Raw genomic sequence first — 26,928 nt, 5'->3', positions numbered from 1 at the left:
GTGCCCCCTCCCCACTTGCAGTGCAGCAGGACAACAAAGCAAAAACGGGCTTCTTAATCATGTAAACCTGCGGCAGCGCCAAAACCTTACGCCTCTCCAGAGCAGGTGTAACAAGGGGAAATATTTGTATATCTCCTATTTCTTTCCTTTTTCCATGTGTGCTGCATTGTGCAGCACACTTAGAAAGAGAAAAGCGCGTTCTTGGTCTTGAGTTTGTGCAGGAAGTTGTCCCTTCCTGTACAAAAACAATCCTGCCTGCAACGGAGACACACTTGCACCATGGTGCAAGGGGGGTACCATTTTAATTGGCAGGCATGTGGGATGGATTGGTGGGTTGTAGGAAATTGGTGATCCTCATAGATTCTGAAACATTCCCTCACAGAAATGTGAAAAAAATCTGTTTCAAGTAAATGTTTGGGGAGTGTAACCCGAGGATGTGGAAAACAGGATGCAATTTTGGCATGCATAGCTTTTGTGGAAAAATGGTATGAAGGTTTAAATTTGAGCTACCCCTAACGTCCAAAGAAGGACTTTGCAACAAGCTGGGGGAAAACTCTAGCAGTAAAGAGGTTAAACTCCAGATTTAGTATTTGTATACCTTAGTCAGAGTGAGTGGACAAGCAAAGTAAAAATTCTAGGTGAGAGGATGTAGCCTTGCGGCTAGAGCAATCGACCTCAGACCGGGGGAACCGGGTTTGAGTCTCGGCAATTACGCTCAACATCATGTGATTGCGGGCTAATGGGTTCATCTGTAACAAAACTGGTTCTCATGTAAAGCGCTCTGATACCTGATGTCTCGGGTCTAGTTTGCGCTATATAAAACTCCAATAAATAAAAAAAATAAAGAATTAACTCCAATTCTTAAAGCTGAATCTCAGCACTTTAGTAGACATAATAGCAGGAGCCTTTTTGCCTCTTTATGAAGGATGTTTGCAAAGAGTTCCAGGCGCAGTCAGCTCCAATTTCGTTCTCAGTATGTAAGAGAGGAAAGTAAATATCTGTCTAGATAGAATAATTCAGAGCTGACCAACATCCAACTCCAAACCATGCTATCTTTGTAGAATATGCACTATCCCAACTTAAAACTTGTGCTGATTATGAGTTAAACGCTCTGTATAAGTGAATGATTATGAGTTTTCAGACAGCTATGCTTGGAAGCATGGGCCACCGACTTCAGTTTCAGTTTGGATTCATCCTTATCACCTACTCTAGTCATCGCAGACAATAAGAATTTAAATCTCTTGAGTTGTTTACATATTAAATGATTTTTAGTGGTTTGCAGTTGTTTACGGGCATATTTTCAGACTTTATTGTGTGTTTTCATGGGTTATTTATGCACTATTCCATATAGTTTTCTCAAGGTTAAAGTGATGTTACCACATCTTCAAATGTCCAACTTGTCCACCATGGTCATATCCAATGCACAATTATATTGTAAAGGGAACTTTCTGTGTGATTTCTTAAGACGAAACTCACAACTTTGGTATGCCTGGGTTGAGCCCACTTTTTTAATAGTTTCTGAACTGTGTGTGCCAGGGGTTCCACATGTGCTTAAATCCAATTTATTTGTCGGGATGTAAGAGAGGAAAGTAAACATGCCTCTAGATGTAATATTTTGGAGTTGCATGACATCCAACACCAAATCATACTGACTTAATAGAATGCTCCCCTTTTCAACTTAAATTTGAAGCTGCTAGTCTCTGTTTTATTGACTTAGCAAAGGGACACTATATGTAGGAGGGGTGAGCCTTCAGTTGCACTTTGGATTTTTCTTTCTCACCTACTGCAGTCATCAGTCTAAAGAAGATAAAGCTCCAGACCGGATTACACACTAAATCAATTATTTTCAGTAGTTTTCCGACCTACTTTCAAACTTGATTATGCATATTTTCACAAGTAACTAACACACTAGTCCACATAGTTTCTTCAGAGTTCAAGTGTTTTTCTACATCTTTAAATTTCCAACTTGTATACCACAGTCATATTCAGTCGATGGCTATAGTGTGGAGTTAGTTTTCAGAGTAGTTCCTAATGGTGAATCTCAACCTTTGAAGCTGCACAGAAAACTCACTCTGAGTGGAAGGCATTTGTCATTTCTAATGTATATCGAATTATTAAACAACTGTTGTATTCATCTCTAAATAAGACAAACAGCGCCAACATATTCTAGTGTTTTGTAAATAAGGAACGCTGGAACTCTTTTGGTTCCCACTGTACTCTGTAGGCCTTTGAGGTAAGCGTTGGAGGGATGATTTGACACAGGCTTAGAATGTGGAGTTCTATATTACATGCAGCAGAATAAAGACATGAAGAATGACTCTATGTGTGTGGTGTAGTTATTAGCGGGTACCTGGGTTGGTAGGACGCTACAACTGGTGACGACATAGGGAATACAAAGCCTGTACACTGAAAGCGCTCTTCCAGAGAGTTTCCAGCGCAACACCAGCCTGTTAAAAAGCTTGAAGATAAAGAAAGCGCATTGAAAGTCTACATGTCGGTGGCCAGGAACTAAATGAAACAAACGCCAATAAATGGTACTGTGCCATTACGAAAATTAATGGCATACGCTATATGGAGTAGGAACCCTAAAGGCAGATGCAACCAGGTTATGAGAGCAGTTCACAGCAATAGTTCAGTAAAGATTAAACTGAAATTCCTATGCTATGAAACAGATTAACCCAGTGTTTGTGAAGAAACATTTAAGCACAAAGCCAACCAATATCATAACATTATCTGCTTTCATGGACTAGAAGTATAGAAGGTTTATCTATTTACGGAAACCCTTAATGAATCATTGTGTTACAACGTGCTGCAAAGGGGCCCCAGAAGGAGGGTCGGGGTTGCGACAACAGCTGTGCGACAACCACCAAAGCTGCTGCATAGGGGCTCTGAACAACTCCCTAGAGTACCATTGAATAAAGAGCTCCAATGCAGAGCCAGGAAGAGGTCCAAGCTCGAAAAGTTATTAAGACTGACCCTGAAGCCAGCACGTCACAAAGCACTAGAGAAGCTTTGATTAAACAAGTTCCACAAGAAGAGCCTGAGAAGCCAATACTGTCCACCAATAAGTATATGGCGACTGCATTCTTAAAACCGCAATTAACATTTGATATTGGCAATAGGTGGACTGCATGGATAGAGACTTTTGAAAATGTTATAGATGCAATAGATGAAAAAGACAATAAAAAATATTATAAAGTATCCGAGGAACATAGCTGGTGAAGGAATGATTGAAGCCATAGAAAAGATACCACAAGGAGATTATATGACGTACGATCAAATCAAAACAGCCTTGAATGTCAAGTTTAATCCAGTGGCTGCTCACACTGAAGAGCATGCTGATCATCAAGCGACTGACATGGAGGCCGGAGGCGCCTAAAGTGTGTCAGTCATGAGCATGAAAAGTAAGCCAGAGTACAAAGCTTAGGGAAACAAAGTAATGTCTCCAAATAAAAAGAAAAAGTGTTACAGACGTGAACTATCATTTCCACACAAAGGTAAATGCATCAGCTTTGGAAAAGCTAACCATTTTGTGATGACTTGCAAGGCAAAGAGAAAAGTAAGTGCATCACAGCGTGAAGACAAAATGGCTGACTGAATGCTACCTGAGTGCATTCAACACACTCGCACAAGGCCAAGCGGTCACACCAACTGAGGTAAATCGATACAAAATGAGGTTGATTGTCATCTAAATCATTGGCACCAGTGTCCAGTGAAAGTGACATGTAAGGATGTAGTCCACCACAGGAAGGATAGTTCAGGAAGCTTTATTCCAGTAACAGGTAAGCAGATCAAATGGGCCCAGTGGATCAGCACCAACTGAAGCTGATGTTCTAAACCACTGCTCCCATACATTCTAGCCCAGTATAATACTAAGTAGAGGGACATAACAATCCCAACATTCCATACCATAAATAATGCAAGAGGAGTACACAGAAAATACCATATTCAGTAATACCCCATATCTCCACCTTAATAAACAATAAGAAAACAAAACAAACAAAAAAAGAAAAATATGCAAAAACAAACAGTAATTAGTCACAAGTTTGCTTGGAACTCTTCTAATCCTACAACTTCTCCGTAAATTGACACCAGAATAAAGCAATGATTGTGAACCAGATACATTGCCAGACTGTGTAACCTTTGCAAGGCAGGCGTTGAATAGTCTATTGTCTGTGGTGGTAGCGGGGGTGTTGCTTTGCTTGAAGACGTTGGTGGCCTATGGCTGAGGTTTGAAGTTCCTGTAGATGTTGCTGATGTTGTCGTGTAAGAATTTCACAAGGTTGTTGTTGACTGCCTTGGAGGGGGTAATGTTGTTTGTTGGAGCTGAGGGGTTGGGAAAGTCTTTGGCGAAGTTGAAGAGTTCTTTGCTTTTATTGGAGCTTGACTCCATGAGTGAGGCTAAGGCTTTTTTCTCTGATTCTCTCAACAGACTGTGGTAGAGGTTGAGGATTGTCTTTAAGGTAGTTTTGTTGGTCGTGTCCTTGCTGGCACGCCTTCTCCTTTCCAGTTATTTCCAGTGTTGTTTAGTGTTCTGAGGTCTTCGGTGTACCAGCTAGTCTGCTTGGTGGAACTTCTGTGGGTGTTGTTGCTTATGGAAGCAACGCATTTGGCGATCCAATAGTTGAAGTTTCTGAAAGTTCTGGTCAAGGCTGTTTGAGGAGATGGGGTGGGTGGTGTTGAGGGCATAGATCCAAGCATCTTTTGAGCCTTTGATCCAGCTGTGGTGGGGGCATTGGGTAGACTATGACAGGGCCGGACTGGTCATAGCTGGTACCAGGCGTTTCCCGTGGGCCACCAGAGGGGGACTAGTTATGGGCCCCTGTGGGCGGTTTTTATTACTGGGGGCCAGATATACTGGGGGCCAGAAATATCCGCCCCCTGTAACAAAATCAGCCAAAACTGGGCCTAGCAAACAGCTCAGCCACATCCCTCTTCCCATCAAGGGGGTTGGCCGAGCATTATGCCAGGTTCCCAGCCCAGCCCTGGATTAGGGGCAGAGGTCCTTGAGCTGGCGATGTTGAAGTGAACAATGGAGTGGTTGATCCAGGTATGTTCCATGGTGTGGATGTACCTAATGCGGTCGTGGGTGTAAAGATGGGGTCTAGCGTGTGGCCTATGGTGTGGTGGGGTCGGGGATAAGTGGTTGAGTACAATGTTGTTCATGCTGTCAAGGAGGTTGGTAGTGTTGATGTCATTGTGATCGTTGAGATGTAAGTTGAGGTCGCAGACTAAAATAGAGTTGTTGGAGTCTATGGCGAGGGGGTGATGAAGTCAGCTAAGAAGTTGCAGAAGGCTGGATGTGGTAAGGGAGGATGGTAGGCGTAGGTGGCCCTGAAGGTGGTTTTGCGGTCTGTTTGGGGTCGGAAGTTGAGGTGATCTATGGCTGGGGTGATGTTGTTATTTGTGGTGGTGCACTGAATGAATTCCTGTATCATAGCGATTCCTCTGCTAGGTTTATTGATGAGGTGGGTGATCATGTATCCTTTGGATAGGGGTGGAGTTCAGCCAGGTCTCTGTGAGGAAGATGACGTCAGGTGTGAGGGTGGAGAGAAGGCCACAGATCTCGGAAGGGTGTTTAAATAGTGAGCGTGTGTTGAGAAGGGTGCATGAGAGTTGGTGTTTTTTTCCAGTGGTGTCTGGTGTCTGGGGTGTGTTCAGGGTGGGGCAGGTAGGTGGGTTGGTGGGTGGGCTGGTATATGTGCTGTGGCAGGTGAAGTAGCAGTGTGTACAGGCAAAAGGTCCTACTGTGGAGCATGGGTCAGCGTGGTGGCAATGTTTGTTGCAGCATCTAGGGTTGTGGGTGTAGAGCTCGGCAATGGTGTCTCTATGACGGGTGGGAGGGCCAGATGTCGTAGCGCTGGGCATGGTCCAGGTGCGGACAGGCGCATACAGGCTTACCTTTGGCATGACCCCGGTGCGCCCGTTGCAAGGATGTAATGCAGCTGCCATTAAGTAGGTCCTGGGAGGTGCGTGGTAGGTGGGGCTCCCAGTGGCTGGAAGAAGCAGGAAGATGCGAAGGACAGCAGGTAAGGAGTGGAAGGAGGCAAGTGGGGAGGAAACAGGTGAATAGGAGAGGGTGCTGGGGGCAAGAAGGGGTCAAGAGAGAGTAAGAAAGGTGGCAAATGTAAGTAGCTAAAGTGCACAGAGAAAGGTGGCAACAGTAAATCAAGAAAATAGGGCAAAATTATGTGGAAAAAGGTATCAAAAGTATGAAAAAAGGAGGCAAAAGTAGCAGAAAAATGAGGCAAAAGTAACAGAAAAAAGGAGGCAAACGTAGCAGAAAACGGAGGCAGAAATAACAGGAAAAGGTGGCAAAAGTAATCAGAAAAAGGAGGCAAAAGTTGCAGAAAAAAGTGAGAAAAGCAGCAGAAAAAGAAAGCAAAAATATCAGAATAAAGGAAGCAAAAGAAGCTGAAAAAGGTAACAAAGTTAGCAGAACAGATGGCAAAAAGAGTAAATGCGGGAAGGCGGGAAGCGGGTATAGAGGTAAAGAGGAGAGGAGGAGTGGAGGAGGAGAGGGGAGGCAGTTGTTGCTGGTGAAGTGGAGTGCTGTGTCCGAAAGGGCCTTGACTTTGAGTACCAGTCCAGGTAAGTGGGAGACTGAGCACCAAGCACTTAATTTGAATTATCTCGCTATCCAAGGTGACTTTAAAGAAATTGTGTTTAAAGTAATTTTCTGCCTGTTTCTCATACAGTCTTTGCACAGGTGGTGGCTCTCACACCAGATAGCGATGATTCTGACTCAAAGCATGAGTATCCAAAACAAGGGCACAATGAGGTATGAGCTCTCTGTACCTGGCTATTGTTAGCATTTCTGATGCAGTAATCAGGGAGAGACAAAGGGACGGGCCCTGCCAAGAATCTTTGTCAACTTGAATAACAGAAACCGCAGTCCCAACGCATCACCACCAACCATCTAATAAATAGCAAAGCTCAGGAAAAACTCATCAGAACTCACTATAGTTTTAAGGGTAGCTCTGACTCCATCCCCTCTCACTTCTGTGGCTGAGTTTCCACCCTTTAGCTACTGGAATGCAGCCAATACACTTCCACTGTCTAGGAAGCTGTATTCACTGTCCATGGTATGATCTGCTAAACCAAGGGCTATCCATAATGGATTCCATTGATCACAGTACTCTCAAAACACATGGAATCTATTCCCATACATGTGCTGCACACCCACTGCACATACACACAGTGGACTCCCAAATGGAATACCACAGAAAGAATCTGATGTTCACATTAAAGAGGACCTTTACATGAGAGGGGTCAGTAGACCGCACTCTCCTGGATAAAAAAAAAAGTCAGGTCATACTAAGGAATTACAAAAAACTTGCTACATTGTCACAACTACTTTATGTAACTTACCCAGGCCATGACAGTAGTACAAGGCCTGCTATGAGGGAACCCTGTGTGTGCTTCTCCAGCTTGCAGAACAGTTCTGCACCTTGCACTACCGGGGACCTGTCTAGGTCTTTGCACATACACTAGATTAGCATGGTGTCAGGGTCAAATAAAATGTCAGGATACCAATTTAACATGTAGTCGGGTACACAGGGTAAGAAAGTAGCAAACTAGAAAGTTAGAAAGTAGTGTCCTATAGATTTTAGAAGGGGTAATATCACGTTGAGCTGCTCCTTCCTAGCCAGTGGGGTGATTAAAGCCTCTTCTATGTTTTTGGAACAGTACCTCCTATTGTCAGGGAAATAAACATGCTTGTGGAAAAGGTGACTATTTTCAACATCTGACTTGTGCATGTCGCATGTGACAAAATCAGTACCAGGAGCCTTGCTTGTCTTGTATGCCCATATCCAATGTTGTACATACAGTGCTATAATATGCACCCTCCATATAAATGATCCATTGTGCCACACTGACTTCCCGGTGGTGCCCAACCTGGAAAGCTCCTGTGGAATCTGTGGCACATGTCACGTTTGCCTATCCATCATATGCTCTTCCCAGGGCAAATTGGCTAAATCCCATTTGCAAACAACTGAGAACTTGTAATCACTTAGAAGCCATGCAAATTTTTAAATCAGATGCAAGCCCGCTGTTTGCCTGTGCAGTTGCAAAATTTCTTGGCTATATGTGGGGCATTAGGAAAAGAGTTCAATTGGTGGGGGTAAGCTAATTGCACTCATGTGGTTATTTAAAAATTCTAAATGCCTAGCTTATTACATGAGTATCCGAGCTTTGGCATGGTCTTCACCTACCTATGAGTTATTTTTCCCCGGACCCAAGGTGGTACTCCAGCTGCAGTACAAACTGAGGGTCCCATTAGGATGTAGGGCGAATCACCACCGCCTGCATGGTGGTGGCGAGCCACCCTACATCCTAGCCCTCCCGCCACCCATTTCCCCCGCCATATTAGTGTAGCGGGGGTACCACGGTGGATGGGAAGACCATCCGCCGCTTTTCCGCCCGGTCGACAAGTCGACGGGGTGTAAAAGGGTTTAATATGGTGGCGTGTCTGGAAGACACCGCCATCCATTTCAGGATGCTGGCGGGGGGCAGCCTTTCTGTGGCGGCATTGCCATAGAGGAAAGGCATGCGGTTTTCGAGGTTGGGGGCCCGTTGCGGGCTGCCAGGATGTTAGGGGGCACAGGGGGGGGACCTATGGTACCCCCTGCATGTGCACTGTCAGGATGGCGGGCGGACAAAATCCGCCCACCATCCTAATGATGCCCTAAGTGTCCGAGGAGGGAAATCAAATGCTAAATTTTCATATAAGAATACAGCTACTTTTTGAAAATTTCCCGAAATTGCATGTATTACAAATCACTCATAGCTGGTTAGGCTTTCTACTAGTTCCTAGATCATGCATCAAAATTTATTTATTCCGAATTTTAACTATCCATTTTTAACTGCAGAATTGTAATAATGTCATAAGTGACTGTGTTATAACAATTGGGCGGTTATTAATGTTTGTATATTTAAGATGTGTAAACATATATGGCAAATATGCCAAAATAAGGTATTTATGATGATGATAGTCTAAAGAATTGCATATTTAGCACTTTCCACTACCTTACTCTCTGTCTATCAGTGTTACCCTTTTTAAAGTTTGGAACAATGAAATTAAACTCACATTCTGTACGTGGTAGAAGCCAAGGGGAGGACCGCGCCCAGTGTTCTTAAGTGGCTCGGTGGAGAAGGCCTCGTCGTGGCGATGAATGAAACTGAAAAAATTGAAGAAATTTGAATTAAATCAGAACCATTTTAGTGCCTTTTTATGCATGAAGGTTATGTTCCTTTCTGCCCCCTGTCAACACTCACACTTAGCAATGGACTCCATGAATAGGTGTCCCTCTAAGGGTGTGCTTTAGAGATCTATGGTAACTGATTACTCTCTAATTTCTGGAGAAAACTCTAAATATGAAATAAAATCCACAGTCATAATTTGCTCCTCTATACTATCCCTATGATTGATGGTTACTCCTCTAGCGAGATACCTCCAGAAAGAGTCAATATTTGAAGGAGGTTTGGAGGCTAAACCTTCTGGTCACCTCTAGATGTGATTCTTCTGCATTATCATTCATTTGAAGGAACTGTATAGATGACACACTCTCGGTAATCTGTACAATAACCGAGTGATAGATAAGGCTTATTCTGTCGACATAATTGGAAATAGAGAAAATCAACAAAATCTTGAAAGCTTTCTATACATGAATGAAGCCAAAAGTGAGATTCTAGTCATGTATGCAATTGAACCATTAGGCTCATTACCATTTGACTGAAACTGGACATTGAAGCCCATATCATCCCCACTGAAAGTAAGAAATATAGGGACACTCTTTGACTCAAACCTTTCCTTTGTGCTGCATGTTAGTGCGTTAATTCATGGTAACAATCTCCAATTCTTCTAATGCTCCCAAATCTTATCACTTCTCTGAACTGAACCCAGGTTGGGGGTGACAAGAGCTATTTATCTTGGCTGTTTGTATTATTGCAACATCATTTGTTTTGAATCGCCCCAAAAACATCATTACCAGGCTAAAAAGGCTACAGAACCAGGCTACCACCGGCATGAGCACAATAGAACACCAATGAATGCTCTCCACGCCTCCCAGATTATGCCAGGATTGAATTCAAGATCCTCTGCACTGACCATAAAGAGCACTGGGGCAAAGGTCTAGGATACCTGCATAAGCAGGCATCTAATCACGCAATTCCAGAAACCTCCATTCATCTGATCAGTCAATTAATCTACAAGAAGAAGAAGCGTGGAGCCTGATCCTTTGGATTCTAGACACGAAAACTGACAAATAACAGCTCCACAACCTGACATCTGAACCCAATCACATGCTAGTCTGGTAACTATTAAAAACTGAACAATTTGGATTTGCATTCAGGGGCTTAGGCATGTGCAAGCTGTGCATCTGCACAGGGCCACCAAACCCCAGTGGCCACCACGCCAATATATTTCCTTAATATAATAATCCTTTGAGGATGGATACATAATTGCGGGCGGCCCCTGGCAGGGATTTGGCGGCCTCCGGCTAGGTTTCACTTCCAAACACCCTGACCCCCCTCTTCACTGGCCTCCGTGCCTGCGTTCCTCCGGGGGCCCCCTACCTACGCTCCCTGCTCAGGGCCGCCATGAGCCTAGAGCCGCCCCTGTTGCATTCAACTGTACATTTAAAGACTGTTGTGATGAAAGTACAACAGTTTTTGCTATCTAATCAGAAGCCATTGATCAATACATTTTCTTTAGCTATGTACCTAAATAACCAGCTTTAACTTTCTTAAGTAATCTAGCAGCTACACATAACGCTTCACAAACTGTTAAACAGTACAGAAGGAACAAGGGACATTAGTTACATTGCCAGGGCAAATACTTCATACTGTCTCTGGATAATAGGAGAACATTTTAACGTACATTCAGGGTCGATAGCGTTGCAAGGTTTCACACCAATTTGAAGGAAACACTACTTGCTGTTTTTTGAAAATCCAAGGTGGTGATAGTTCACAAGTATTCCAAGATCTCACAGCAGAGCTATATAAATGTACCACTCATGCACTTAATCCATCCCCTGGGGATTTTTATGAGATCCTGGATGGAGGGGACTACTTACTCTCCCAATATATATTAAATATAGTGAGAGGACACATAACAGAGAACCAGGTAATATGGTCCTTTATTGACACTGAGGGGCTCTGGTGATACCAGAAGGTCGACTGGCTTGTAAATATCACAGGACCGCCAAGATGAAACTATGGGGCCATACTACATATGTCCAATGTTATACATTTATTATTACACATACTTATTTTGGGGTTGTTAGCTTGAAAGAGCAGTTTTTTTCAAACAGTGAATTGTTTATTGAAAGCAATATGTGAAATACTGACATACTATTTGGTTGTCTGGTAAAAAAAAAAGAGTGAAATAATTATGTGTTTTAACATTTACAAAAAAAACAACCCTTTGCTTAGCAAAAAAGCACATTCTGGACCCTATTATGATGTTGATCAGAAAGACTCTGACAGAAATCCCTGGCTTGACTTCCGACCGCCTAGTTACAATGTAGGCGGTCGGAAGTCAAACCGGCCAGTCATTCTGGCTGGCTTATGACAGGCTCAAGGAGCACGTCGGCTAGCCAACACCACAACGTAATCCCTTTATGACGGGGTTCCCACCGTCTGGATTACATGAGGTGCCTGCCACTGGGTGCGGGGATTTATACAAACTCCCATTTCTTTATAGAAGCTTCTGCTAGGGCCGGTTTCGACTGCAGCACGGGCTCCCATAGGGAAATGGGAGTGTGTGACTGCATCATGTGCGGTCGCATTGTAATAATGCAGTCAGGACCGCCGACCGGAGGTCGGTCGGTCCCGATTCCGTGGCGTGCCTCCAACCGACATCGTAATCACTAATCAGGCCCTCTGTCTCTAAAAGGAAAAGAGTGTTGCAGGTGTTCTCTGCAAAGACACACAGAATGAAATTATCATGTTTGGGTTTCGTTTACCTTCATGAACACACTGTTGATAAAACAGTTGAAAATGGTATAGCTGTGCTGAGTGGATAGAGGATGTCATTATGATGATGGACCCCATATAGCAAAGGGAACCCTGACATATTATCCATATTTCATGGGGTCTCATGAAGTAATTTCCAAATTTCAGTGATCACTGTGTAAACGTTGTTGAGGTTAAGCCATGGATGGCTTCTGCTTACAGGACATCAACTTAAATTTAAAATAAACTTAGAAAGTCCCTGCAAAGCCACAGTTAAAGTAAAGTTACAGATGCGGTTTTCAGTAAAAAAAAAAGAAAAACCTGAGGAAATTTAGTTAAGCTATTCTGCACAACCATAGCTCACCTCAATGCTTTGCTTATGGCACATATTTAGTGTAGGGCCTGCAGTCACCCCTTACACCAAACCTGCTATGCACTCAACATGTCACTGTGCATGCAGTTTGAAATTTAAGCCAAGTTCTGGTATCTCAAATTTTGTGCAGATCCTTCGTATAGCACTAAGGTTAATAGCAAAGTAAAGCTTTTTTGACACCTCCCTCTTAACTTTGATGCACTGTGCAAGATCAGCATAATGCTGCAGCTTTCCACACGATGGGCCTAATTACGATGTCGTACGGAGGAAACTCCGCTTGACATAGTATTGGTCAAGGGACTGACCGACAGCCGGGGCAGATTTCAACACTTTGAGCCTAATTACGATGTAGTGTGGAGGAAACTCCACCCGACCAACTAAATAGGATGCGACTAGACACTGTTCGGTCGTACTCTTATAGGTTACAATGGGCGCATGCATTCCAACCAGAATGCATGCTCTCATTGGAAAAATAAGAGGTGCAGTTCATCCCTGCACCCTGGGTGCAGGGATCAACATGGTTGCACCTTAGGTGCCCCTTTGGCAACCAACCGGAGGCCGTGCACCAAAGGGGGCCCTGATGGGGGCCCCCAAAGTCGAGTTCCGACAGGCCTTTCCGTGTCGGAAAGGCCGGCACAGAAAGGCTGTTTCCACCCAACATCGTAATCCCTCGGGTGGAGAGAGCTTCCCTTGGAATACTGAAAGCATTCTGACTGGTGGACGGGATCTCTGACCGTGTCGGAAGCCAGTTGGAATGTCTGGTTGCATTCCTTTCTGACCGACTCCATCATAATGGGTTGGTCGGAAAGGAATCCGACTGGCTGATTACGATGTGGTCGGAATGGCTCAGACCGATGGTCAGAGCCGTTTCCAACTGCATTGTAATCAGGCCCAAAGTTTTACTTATTAGCTTTCCGCCACATGTCATGCAAGTTCAACAAACACCACCAGTTATTAGCAAATTAAATATTTTCGCCCCTTAACAGTCCCCCACTTGACAGATCTGTACCAAAATCGACATACCAAGAGAAACCCATAATTGTGAATTATCGGCCAAACTACAGGCATAAGTTAGAGTTTCACTGATGAGGTTTACTCTGTCAGAGAGCCAGAGTAAAGTACTCCATCTTCTTGACGGCAAACATTCAATATATTCACTGTCCCCTACAGCCAAACCTGGAATTGACGGACAGTGAAAACTGCCCATTTGACCACCCACAGTAAATTGGGCAGGTGGTCAAATGGCCAAACCACCGGCAGCCCTTACTCCACAGGACCGCTGGAGGTGTATGTCAGCTGTAGAGATGGAGTAGTCTCCATTGCTGACATACTGAAGTGCTGCCAGACACTCTAAATGAGGTGGGTGGATCTTCAGTTTTGCGGATAGGGCACTCTGTCACAGTTAGGATTGAGTACCCGCCCGGCAAACTCTAAATCAGGCCGTATGTACCTGTTTGTCAAATAGTGCCAAAGATATGAACAAATCAAAAACACCTATTCAATTGTCAAGACATTTGTAAAAATTAACCGATCAAAGTCTTCCCAATACCTTTTTGTACTGCTACTGAATGGCTATATATCAAACCAAAGACTATCTATTCTACGTAAAGTTCGATATCATACCAATGTTTGTGTACTTCCGTTCAATAGATTTTGCTCTAGCTGGGAGCAAAAATTTCCTGAGAGTTAAAATGGGTATACTTTTTGAGCCCTCTTAGCTTTGCACACCAACGCCCTCTGGGCTTTGATGCACAAAATTTGACATGGTAAAAATTGATTAACCAACCGAGTACCGAATTTCTTGCAGATTTGTCAGACAGCACCAAAGTTATTAGCAAACAAAAAATGTGTTTATATGGGAAGTCAATTTTCATTCATAAGTACACAGTCATTATTGCGAACTGCATGATGCATAAATACATACAATTATGAAGGGGGCTGGCACTAAGGTGACAGTAGTACCTTAATGTGTGAATTTCCTGTAATTTTTGGTGTTGTGGTTTTGCTACTTGCACAATCACATCAATCGTATTTTTTTAAATGTACAGTTCTTTTAATTTTTGAGGTCTTAATCATTTACCATAGGCCCTGCTTACTTGTACTAATAGGGTATCAGGTAGTTAGCTTTCCAGGCTCTCCTTCACCTTTGTTATTTTGCCTAGAGGATCGATGGCCATGTATAAGAGCTTGGGATACCAGACTCTTCGTGCCCAATCTAGAGCCACAAGAATGAATTGGGGCCGGTCATGCTTGATCTTCTTTAGCACTCTGGGCAGAAGTGGTATAGGCGGAAAGGTGTATGGAAGACAGCAACTCCACTCATGACGTAAAGCGGCATCTATCGTGTGCCACCTTGGAAATTCCAACGCGCAGAACTGCTGACCAAGGCTCTCCCCACTGCTGAAAGAGACCTTGAACTACCTCCGAGTGAAGATGCCATTTGCGATCCATCAGGCACCGGCGGCTGAGTTCACCTGCCCTGGCATTCCGGGAACCTGCCGGGTGTTGAACCACCAGGGACATGCCCTGATGTTCCAGCCACTTCCAGAGGTAAAGGGCCTCCTTGTAGGAGAGTAGGGTCTGCTATCCTATGGTCACCCCAAATTTTTGCTTTTTGCTTCACTGGTTTATGACTTAATGTGGCTGTGGGCCTGCCAATCAGACCCACAGCCTGCTGTTCTCTCTCTAAATTAATACCAATGCACTTTAGGTGCATTACGAAATTGGAACTGGTTCACCTTATTGGCCCCTGTAACAGTGTACCCCAGGTACCCAGGGCATAGGTGCTTCCAAGGCATACCAGGGGCTGCAGCACGTATTGTGCCACCCCTGGCCTGGCCTCCATATTTGACACAACTGGCTGATCACTCAGCTGGGGTAAGTTGGTGTAACCAACCCTTACTTAGGTATAGTATATCTAGATCTAACTTAAAATGGACACATATGTTCCTATCAGCCACTCCTATGGAAGGCCTCATCAATCCTGGAGGCAGAGTGCTTGGAAATATGTGAGATGGTGCTCTGGCATGAGCTGAGCCTGTCTGCAGCTTTCGGAACCATGTCCTTTAGCTGTTTCATGATACTGCCATACCATATACTCTTAAGTGCATTATGAACCTCGCGGTTAAATGCTATCTTTGGTTTGGCTTTATCAAAACATGTCGAGTAAGGTGTCATACGAATTGGAATACTACCCCCTCGCCAGTTCTGGTGACGGGGGTAGCATTCCACCCTTCTAGAGGGACACGACATGTACATAACCTGAACCCCGGTTAAAGTTAAACAGAGCCTCAGCATCACAAAATGGATGCTGCCACCACAGACACAAGTCTGACCTCCTGCTGCTGGGAGTCCTTCCAGCGAGGGCAGCTTGGACAAAGGGTTTCCTGCCTTGGGAGGTGCTAGCACCACCCCAGACAGGATTTTGTGTATTGGGTAGGACAGGGCTGAATAGAATCAGACATGCCTGGGACACACAAGGTGTCCCTGTGCATTTGCCAGTTCAAACCGGTGCTGGGGCTCTCCAGCCCCAGCCTTGGTGCGAAACTGCACAAAGGAAAGGGGGTGTAACCGCCCCCCTTCCTGGTCCCACCCAGAGGAGGGACCTAGTAGGTGATCCGGCCCCTAGAATTGGAATAAGAGTAGGAGCTGTGTCCTGAGACTTCAGATCATCCTGAACTCGACTTGAAATAAGAAGAAAACTGGACTTCAACATTCTGCTGCACAGAAGACTGAAGAGAATCTCCCTTGTGGCCAAGGAGTGACCACCCTGTGAATACAGGCACCAACCAGCAACTCGATGTCTGCTTTGCCGCCGCCTCCCACCGGAGCCCGAGCCCAGAGCCTGACAAGACCCAGACGCCCAGACATCTCAGAGCCCGATCCACAGTCCCTGAAAAGAAGAGACCCGTGGAGGCACCGAGAGACGTGGGACCGGACATCTTGGAAGACCCTTGAGAAGCTGACTGCGCAGCACCTGAGGCACCCTCGACGCTGTGCTTTAGGGTTTGAGAAGCCCCAACACCGAGCAGCATTTGCACCAAAGATCAGCCCCCCAGCATCTCCACGATCTGCGTGGGGCCCTTTTGCACTTCGCCACTCAACGCGCCACCCCGGCCACTTGCCACGTGGCTAGCGGCCATCTTGGCGACGAAAACTATGACTTACACGGCTGGTCTGGTTGCTCCAGACTGGCCCATGCTCCCCTGAAAAGGAGCACCCGCTCTGACCTTGCTGGCCTGAGTGAGAAGCTTGAATCGATTCCTGCGTGGTTTGCTTTAGCCAAGGCCTGTTTGCTCCAATCAAGTTGCCGACACCGCCATCAGCGAGAACCTTCGTGGGACAGCTCGTGATCGACTCCTGGACGTCCTTGACCTCTTCGTGTCCACGTGGCTGCAGAGACAATCTTCGCCTTTTCACCTGTTTGCACCCGACATTGCCTGGTTCCATCCTGGTTCCACGGTAGTCACTGGCTAGTGACTTTGAACATTGTCCCCTCTGCTTTCAGGTCTTCACCTCTTCAGATCCACCCTTGGATCCACTGGAACTCTCCTCGACGACCCGCCTGCAGCATCTTTAGCTCCAAGCACCATCGACCTGCGTGACGAAACCCAACACTACTTCGCACCTGTGCACCCGCTTCCTGTGGGTGAGGTAACTCAGCAACGCCGGTGTTCCCACACTGGTATACACCTCTAGTGCCTGTGTCTAAAGGTTTGTCCTTGTAGGTTCATCGGAAGGTTCCTAAAACACTAACTTTGTAACTTTTACACACCATTGACATTGCATTGGTGCATGCGTGCGCTTTCCGCACTGCACCCGAGTCCCGCGGGCCTTTCCCGACTTCATCACTGTTAGTCCCGAACAGCTCCAGCGATTCCCCAGGCCCTAGGCCTCCTTCCTTTCCCCATAGTGGTTCTTATACCACTATTTTAGTATATGGTTTAGGTGGCCCCTAGGGCTCATCCATATTCGTGCAACTTTTGTATATTTAAACTGTGTTTTGTTTTAACGCATTTGCTTCTGTGCTCATAAAGAGTATAGGGGATATTTGTAGAAATAAATCTATATATATTTTCAATATATATCTGTGTGGTGTCCTTTCATTTGGTATTCAAGGGGATTGTATATAGTAAAACAGCTTGCTTCACATGCCTTTACAGAGTTTAGCCTAAGACTGTTTAGTCCATGCTACCCCTAGGATAGCTTGTCTACAAGGTTGACTTACAACCAATCATCATAAGGGTTGCTTGGCATGGTAAAAGGTGATCACTAGAACTAGTGAGCATCATATACCAGCCCAACTTCTCACACTCCTGACATAGGGTCCACGACCCCACTCCGCCCTGTTTGTTGCAATACCACATGGCCGAATTGTTGTCTGTGAATACCTGCACTACCCTCCCCTTGACAGAGGGAAGGAATGCCTTCAGTGACAGACGAATCACCCAGAGTTCAAGAAGGTTGATGTGGAGCCCGGACTTCGCTAGAGAACAGATGCCTCTGGTCTCTGCCTCTCCCATGTGGCCTCCTATCCCAGAAGTGATGCATCTGTCACCACTGTAAACTCGGTTGGGGAAGGGAAAGTGATTTGCCTTGGACTCAATCTTGGTTCGTGAGTCACCACTGCAACTGATGTGCAGTCCCTGCTGAGATCTTGACGGCATCGGACAGATTCCCCTGATGCTTTGGCCACTGGAACTTCAAGGCCCACTGCAGAGCCTGCATGCACCACCTGGCATGATCCACCAGCAGGATGCAGGAGACCATGAAGCCCAGCAGCCTCAGGGTCATTCTGACCGAGACCTTGAATAGAGACTTAAACATCTGTATCATAGCTCAAATATCACGGATTCGCTGCTTGGGAGGATGAGCCAGAAACTGGGCTGTGTCCAGAACCGCTCCGATGAACAGAAGCTTCTCAGAGGGAATCTGGTGCAACTTCAGCGCATTGATAGTGAACGCCAGGAATGCAGGAGGTCCGCCGTAGTCCAGAGGTGGGAGACAACAGCCTGGGGCGAGCCCGCCTTCAACAGCCAGTCATCGAGAGGGGACAAATGGATCCCATGATCAGCGCAGATGAGCTGCGACCACAGACACCACTTTCGTGAACACCCTATGGGCGCTGGTAAGGCCAAAGGTAAACTGAAAATGCTTGTGGCATACCATGAACCGTAGGTAATGCCTGTGGGCCAGCAGGACAAAGATGTGGAAATAGGCATCCTGCAAGTCCAACCCAGCCATCCAGTCTCCAGGGTCAAGGGCATACAGGACTTGAGCCAATGTCAATATCTTGAACTTCTCCTTCTGGAAGAAGTGGTTGACGTCCATTAGGTCTAAGATAGGATGCAGGCCTTTGTCCTACTTGGACACCAGAAAGTAGTGGGAGTAGCAACCACGGCCTACTTCTGGGAGAGGGATGTGCTCAATGGCTCCCTTGGCCAGGAGAGCTGTAACTTCCTTATGGAGAAGTGTCAAGTGATCCTCCGACATGCAATGAGATGCAGGCAGTATGGTTGAAGGGGTAGTCTTGAAGGGGAGGGAGTAGCCCCTTTGGACTATTTGCAAAACCCACCTGTCCGACGTGATGTTATTCCAGTGGGGGAGGTGATGGTGGATCTTGCTGCCCACTGGCAACTGATGGCCCTGAAAGGTCATACTAGGAAGGTTTGGAGGCTGCTGCAGAGGGGGCACTGGTGGACTAGTCCACCCGCTCGCTCCCAGACCCACGGTGCTGGGTCTCACGTCTTCGGCCGTACAGAGCCTGATCAGCTTACTCCGGCCTGGGGTCCAGGGCGGAACATGGTGGGGCACCCCTTCCATAGCCATGAAGGGGGCAAAAAGCAGACTGCGGGACTAGAAGTAGTAGCGAGGCTCAAGAATCTGGCCGTAGCCCTTGAATCCTTAAAGGGCTCAAGCTCGTGGTCCGCTCTGTCACCAAACAAGTGACTGCCATCAAGGGCATGTTCAAAAGAGTCGATTGGACATCACCTGAAAAGCCAGTGGACCTCAGCCAGGCCTAGCGTTGTAGGGCCACGGGCATTGAAATCATCGTGCCTAGCAAGTCAGCGGTGTCCAACCCACACCTAATGGTGAGCATCGCTGCATCTCTGCCTTCAGCGACTGCAGGGGGAAGAGTGGCCCGGGCATCCTCCGGGCACTGCGGCAGCATCTGTGCAACCGTATCCCACACAGAGTGGGAATAACGGCCCAAAAGACATGTGGTGTTCACCGACTGCAGTCCTAATCTGTCGAAAGAAAACATCTTCTTCCTGAGATGGTCTAGCTTTTTGGATTCCCTATCCGGGAGAGCAGTAGGGAATGCGCCCTTGGAAGGAAAGGCTTGGACCACCAAGCCCTCAGGGGTAGGGTGTCGGGAGAGGAAAAGTGGGACGCCTGGAGCCAGGCGGTGGCATCGGCCAATCATTCTATCCAAAGGGGCCCATGTGTTGGGCTTGGACCAGGTGCCCAGATGGATGTCAGTAAGGGCCTCATTGAATGGCAGGAGGGGCTCTGAAGAGGCTGCTGACGGTTGAAGCACCTCAGTCAGGAGGTTGGCCTAACCACCACCATAGGAGGCTCAAGGTTCAAGGCCTCAGCTACCCTACGCAACACCACTGCGTATGAGGCTCCCTCCTCCATAGCCACGGTAGGGGAGAAAGTATACCATGGTCTGGTGGGATATCCAGACCACTGGCATCACCCAACTCCTCTCTCCAGTCCAGTTCAGTCAACTGGTCAGCTAAAGAGACAACAGACCACTCCCAGTCCTCATCTTCCTCCTCTGGCTACCAATTAGGGTGAAAAGGAAAGCCAGGGTAGAACAATGGTACAAAAGTACCACTCTGCTGGTGCGGAAAAAGAAAGAACTGACATCAGCGCACAGGGGTGGTATCAAAGTAAATAACATGACGTCACAACGGCGACCACGATGCCATCAATGACCATGGACTTGACCAACGCCACCTACCGTCCGGCAGGGGGACTGCTGAGAAAAAATTCTGCGGATCCAGTTTGACCCTGGGGTAATTCCAAGGTAAGGAATCCATAACTAATAGTCTCTTTCAGATTGAGTATTTTTCGCTGCCTTGCCCGAAGGCAGAGGGCAATTTAGGTATATACTTTCAGACCATTCCGAAGCCTAGGGGATAATTTTTTTAAATGAGCTCTAGCTGAAAGGTACCCCAGTGTCAACAGGGCCATGCAGCCCATTCCAACGAAATTTAGTTTTTGTTATAAAAGTTATCCTAACATAGAGAAATTATTTCGATGGAAATGGTGTACATGACACTGCCACTTTATAAAGCAGAGACTGTGTATGTTCTTTTCTCCCACCTGCCATGTCAAAGGGCTACATACAAGTAGGCTCTGTACACACACCATGAGTGAAATCGGGATTTATTCCCTCTGACCAAAATAGGCTCTTGCATCTGCAGACCTGTCCCTCTGGTGCAGCAGAGGATAAAAAGTAAATTGATATTCTTGGGCAATTAGATACAACAATGAGGATTTCTAGTTCATAACCATGTCACTTTCACAGTAATGCCTGATCAATTTTAAATTTCCTTGCCTAGAGATGCTGTGTTTTGAATCAAAGTTTTCTTTCATTGGCATGAAGCTACCACTTGCTCATCCACCCATAGGGATGCCACAGATTATGTAAATTATGAGGTGAGACGTCATGAATGACACATGTGTACTATGAGCTGTGCCTTCAGCCATGAACATGGGGCTCATGGCAATGCGTCTGTGCTCGCCTCCATGATTGTATGCTAACTAAGGGCCTGATCAGGATGGTGGTCGGACTTACGTCCGACCACCATCCTGGTGGGAAACGGGACTGCCTTACAAGCTGTTGGCAGTCCCGCACCCTGAATCATTATGCAACCCCCTTCAAGGCGGTCTCAAAGTGTATATTTTGATTTGCGGCAAGTGCTGCAGGCTGCAGCACACGCTCAGTACAAAATATTCACCCTGTGCATATCCCTGCACCATGTTACAGGTACCATTCGGTGCCTGCCACATGGTGCAGGGATATGTTGGGGGGAACCATAGGTACCCCCAGGGGCCATATTAAAGGTCCAGGGAGGAGAGTTCCCTTCTGCCAGCCTTTTCATGGCGGTTGGTCGGCAGAAAGGGACATTGTAATCCCTACAGTTGCGCCTTGAGCCCGTCGGATGCGTGGCATCCTAATGTGGCGGGCTTAAACAGTATTACGATGGCGGTCTCACCATCATCATAATTAGGCTCTTAGTACGGTTCCCAGAAAACCCACACCACATATCTTCTGGTCATGTAAAGCAGGCTCTGGACACCGCCCGTGTTTCGTTGTCTGCATAGTCTGGCCTTCCACGCCACCAAAACAGCTTGGTGCATTTTGACAACATTAGGCTTTCACATGGTACCACTGAGCTAAGAAAGTTACCAGGGTCAAAATAGTGTTTTCTGTTCTAGATTCTATACAAATGTCTCTGCTATTGCAAAAACAGCTGAATAGAGTTATACCAGACTTGTCATTAAGCAGAATTGTACTTTAGAATAGGTGCTTTGTTTCGTCGGATTTAACTTCATTTAGTAATTTCTCTAATATTTGTATTACAGCAGGGTGCAAAGTGGTCTTTGAGGGGTTACATTTTATAGAGTTGCTAACACCTTTAAGTCTGTTTAGCCTATTGCTGGTATCTCAGGTTTTGTGCAGATTGGACATTTGGTGGTAAAGTTAAAAGAGACATAAGATTTCAGTTGCCAAAACTTTGGTTCTTGTAACAAAAATAATAAATACATAAGTGTGTAGCCCTTTATACTTAGAAAAGTAAAATGGAAAAGAAAGGAAACAGAAACATTTCTACATTTATCAACTGAAGTTAGCTCTGACATGAACCTTTTATATTTTTTTTATTTAAATGTTTTCATGAATTTGTATTTTTAAAAATAAACAACTGAAGAACCGGGACTGGCAGTAAACAAGTTGTTGTAATGACAAAATAAAAATGCTTGTTTTCTTGTTGTGCAAGTTGATTTGTTGGCAGTGTAAGATATTTTCTCGGGCACCAATACTCACAATACAGGGTTATGCCTGAGAACTCAACATTTTGTTAGCAGTTACTTCATTTTTATAGGTCATTGTGTCATGTATAGTATAACATCATGATGCCTTTTCTATTGCTCCACAAAAAAGCAAGATCATGTTTGGCATTTTAGGGCATTTAAGGACCAGATACATTTTATTATGCCATAGATCGACTTGCTGCTGTTGACTTACCGGAGAGACTGCTTACATAGCGAGCAACTAAACCCTCTTTCATTCAGTATTTGTTTATTGCACTCTAGAATAAAAAAATATATATATTATATTCTGAAGTTTTTTCAACTTTGTGCCCCTTCTCCAATTATCTGCTCTCCAACAACCTCTACACTTGAGTTATCCTCCTCAATGTTAGCAGGACCTACTCTAATGTTGGCTGTGGAGTTTTGTGAGGAGGTCGTGATGAATCTGGCCTCGGGCTGAAAAGAGGGTGTAGGAAGGTGCGCTTCTTATAATAATTTGAAGGTGGTGGGTAAATTGTAAATGAAAGTTATAACTATAACTTAAGAAATTTTAAAGCAAGCATGAACTGTAGTAGAGTGTCAGAGTGGCATAGAGTGTTGTACAGTGTTGTAGAGTGAAATTGCATACAGTGGAGTATAGTGTCGGACAGTGGAGCGGCGAAGAGTGGAGTGTGGTCAGTGGCGTAAAGTGTGGTAGTGTGCAGTATAGTGCAGTGGAGTACACAGGAATGGGGTAACGAGAGTGGAGTAAGGAGTCCAGGAGTGGAGTGGTGTGTCGTAATATGAACACACAGTAGAGAACTTAAGAAAAGAAAACATAGCATGGCAACAGACACCAGCAGAAAGCACACAGCTGTAAGTGGTTACAGTACAGCGTATGCCCAAATCTTGTGCTGACGAGAGAAAGTTGAAGAGTTAATTTGAGGACACATTGGAATAAGTAACTTGAAAGGGTTTCACTTAAAGGCTAACTCGTATTTAGCAAGCATGAAATAATTTATGACTTTAGCACACAGGCTCACTGGCATGGACTTCATGTTTCCCAATAGATTATAACTTTATTTGACAATGGGTCCAGGGATCCAATTAGTTTAGAGCACACAGACGTCTTAGGTGTACAATGATAGAACATACATTCCCCTAAAATTTTATTTACTACAAATACACTTGCACTCATGAAAAAAGAATGGGTAAGTTTGTTAAGCATTGTTGGAAACTACAATAAACAATAGGTATTAATTTAGGCTAAAGTCATGGGTCACAAGCGACTTCATGTTTATTACGATTGGCACAAATGAATCTGTAACTGCTGAAATAATTTACTTATGAACTTTTGTAACCCTCTTCTTTTAACTGTGTATAAAAGAAGCTGTTTGTGATGTATCAAATTGAGACTGAAAGCCTGTCGGTGTGAAGAGGGTCAGCCTCCATGTTGCGACGGTAATGAGTAGTCTATCTCTTTTCATTTTTGAAAGATTTTTAATTACCCTGCAACAGTTGGCCTGCCAGCATAAGATGTCCCTCTTGCACCCACCTGACGGCTGACACCGGAGGATCACCTACCCCCGTTGCATGGACCATTCTGCACCACTGATGAGGTAAGTAGACACTGTGTTTTCTAAAATTCTGCCTGTGCAAGGGGTAGGGGAGGATTCGGGGACTGACGTCTTTTAAAGGTGGGGACAATGCAGAGTACGTTCCATGTTTCAGAGGTATGAGGTCATAAGAGACATAAGGATTTTGCATGCCCGATTGTGACCATGTGGCACAAAATCAGGAAAGGCGCTACATAACTGGTTAACTTGCTAATCCCAATATAAGGGTGGAAGTGGTCTATGTGGGTAATTTGAAATTGGAAGATGTAAATATGTGTTCCAATGTTTGACATAGAGCGACACCTGCAAAGCTGATGTCACTACACTTTACCTCCAGGTGCGATGATCTAAACACTCAAATTACTATCCTGGCCCTAATGTCCAGAAGTCATTCCATGGTCTGAGAGATGCATGGTTTGAAAGTTATCTTCTCTGAGCGAAGAGTAAAGTGACCAGGGGTTGCCAGCTGTATTTACCGTTTAGAGTGGAAAACGTTGATTATCATTTAGAATTAGTAGAAGTGTTCATATTATTAAAAAATATATATATTTTCATGGCTTATTGAAGAAAACATGAATAGGACATGTAAAAGGCTGTCACATAGCTCCAGCCAGAGATGATCAGGTGTTATGCACATCATAAATACAGTTGGCATGTACGTCGCCTAGCCATTACAACAGGCAGATATTTTGCATTCACAAATGTGCAGCATGACGGTACATGTAACAATGCAATATGAGGCAGTACATGCTGGTATAACACCCCCCCACACCCCCAAATAAGCACAAAAAAAAATATCTGCCATATCATCTGGCACTACACAATTTTAGAACAATGCATAATGAATAGAGAAGGTCCCATTGTCTAACTGACAGAGCATCAAACTTGTGTGAACCATGCAAGAAAGGGAGGGGAAGAACCTCTGGAGTAATTGAGCCGACCCAGGCCACTATCAACACACTGCACAGGATTAGTCAATGTCCTCTCCCTGTGCTTTGAGGTTTTCCAGGATGGCAAACCACTCTATGGCTATGGGCCATTTACGTAGCCCCCGTATGCCTCTCTAGGGAACGAAGAGCTCTCAGCCGACTCCCATCGCCAAACTTCTTCTCGCCATCTAATCACTAATGGTGAAGAGAAGAATTTCCAGCAGTGTGTCATCTGCCGCTTGGCCAGAAAAATTGCTAAGTCTACAAATTATGTTTCATTTTTTAATGTTTTGAGTCTAGAGTAGAGTCCCAACACGCAATGTTACACTGTGTCCTAATTGGGACGCCCCATAAAGGTCCCAGGGGATTCCCTAATGTAACCCCAATGGGGAGCAGTATGGGACAGGACCACAACATGTGCAGTGGATCTGCGCCATCCGTTCAAGAGCACAGGCATGAGGAGGGGTGTGTAGGGAATATCCTGTATAATTTCGAAGGTGTGAGGTAAACCCTATGTTCCAATGAGAACTGAATGAATTTGAACCTCGTGTTTCGAGGTATTAGGCCTGGGTATTCCAGCAAGATTTTCTGGCCCTTATTTACAAGGAATTAACGCAGTGCAGTGCAGCAAGCCAGTTGGCTGCGCCACGCTGCATTAGTTCTGAAGCACAGGGATCCGTCATAGCTACAACGATATGATGGATCCCTTTGCTCTCCCCGGCGCTGGCGCACAATTAATGCGCCGACGTAGGCACCCTTGCACCATAATGCAAAGGTGTCTGCCTAGAGGGGAATGATTGTTTATTTGCAGGAAGGTGCCCCTTTCTGCACATATACAATCTGAAATGGTGTTTTGAAACCTCTATATGTGCTGCTTAATGCAGCACACATAGAAGTTATAAAAGCGTAATTTTTTGTAACGATTGTTTATGTGCAGGAAGGAACACCTTCCTGCACATAAACAATCACAAGAACTGATTTCCTCATTCTATGTGATCTGTAGAATGCAGCTCACATAGAACGAGGAAAAAAACAAGGAGAAAAGAAAACATTTCTCCTCGTTGAGCCTCCCTACGCCTCCCATGGGGAGGAGTAGCATGCTGACACATTTCCAGGTTTACGATTTCTCATAAATCTGGAAATACAGCAGAAGCCATAGGAGTTGCGTGGGAACACCCACAGCAACACCATGGGCACGCCCCTTTCACGCAAAGTGTTGCGTGTAAAGGGGCCATATTTATGAGGACATGAAAAGCCAGGCAGGGTGGCTTTATGTGTCCTTGTAAACATGGGACAGTAGGTCGCGCTGCCTGTGTGTCACAAAAAGGGACATACCGGCAGTGCAAGGAGCTTGTAAATAAGCCCCTCCATTCCTTTTCGTGGAGTACACAACCAAGGTCTGTTTCCCGTGTCGCCCTCAGCGGTGTAAGTGAGGCATGTAAGTGGGACTGTATGCCCTTGTAGAGCTACTTGACTAAATGCCTACCAGTTCCCATGTTGTGTACTGCTTGGACAAACCACATGTGTGGTTAGTTCTGCACCGGTCGGTGACCAGTGTAGATGAATATAAAAAGTAATGTTAGCGTGGGTAATGAAAAGTGTTTCCAGTAGCCCATGCAGTTGTGCAAAGTCCTGATGGGATAATAACATGCCATCCTCAAAGAGATCACCAACCGTGGTATCCCAAGTGTTGGTGAGTTTGTGTGTGTAGGAATGAGATGTTACCACAGTATGATGTTGTTGTGTAATGTTGAATAATGTGCATAATGTTATTTTAATGTGCATTACTTAAGAGGTAAGACAAAAAGTTGATGAATGTTCCTGTTTTTGAATACTTGCATAAGTTTCAAAAGAAAAACACAAAAGATGATGGACGGAATGTTGCACAATGGCAAAACATTCACCCCCAGTCACAGATCTGGGTTTAATCCATCGTTATTTTGCTCGCCAAGCCACCCCAGTTCAGCCATGGCCATTTGCAAATTAGTCTTGACCCTGTGCCTCATGGGAACAGTCCAGCGGGAAC

At 45.3% G+C, this 26,928-nt stretch overlaps 1 protein-coding gene across 1 annotated transcript in view; it reads right to left on the bottom strand.

Annotated features, from left to right (window-relative positions):
- Positions 1–26,928, bottom strand: part of KIF1A (kinesin family member 1A) — a 2,072,061-nt gene that overhangs the window by 654,449 nt on the left and 1,390,684 nt on the right. The window contains exon 30 of the mRNA XM_078667093.1: positions 9,092–9,182. Within this exon, the coding sequence (XP_078523219.1) occupies positions 9,092–9,182 (91 nt within the window). The remainder of the gene's footprint in view (positions 1–9,091; positions 9,183–26,928) is intronic.

The sequence above is a fragment of the Lissotriton helveticus genome, chromosome 11 (genome assembly GCF_964261635.1).
Source record: "Lissotriton helveticus chromosome 11, aLisHel1.1, whole genome shotgun sequence".
Lineage (NCBI taxonomy): Eukaryota > Metazoa > Chordata > Amphibia > Caudata > Salamandridae > Lissotriton > Lissotriton helveticus.
The sequence above is the reverse complement of the archived record's forward strand: the minus strand, read 5'-3'. Positions and strand labels throughout refer to the sequence as shown.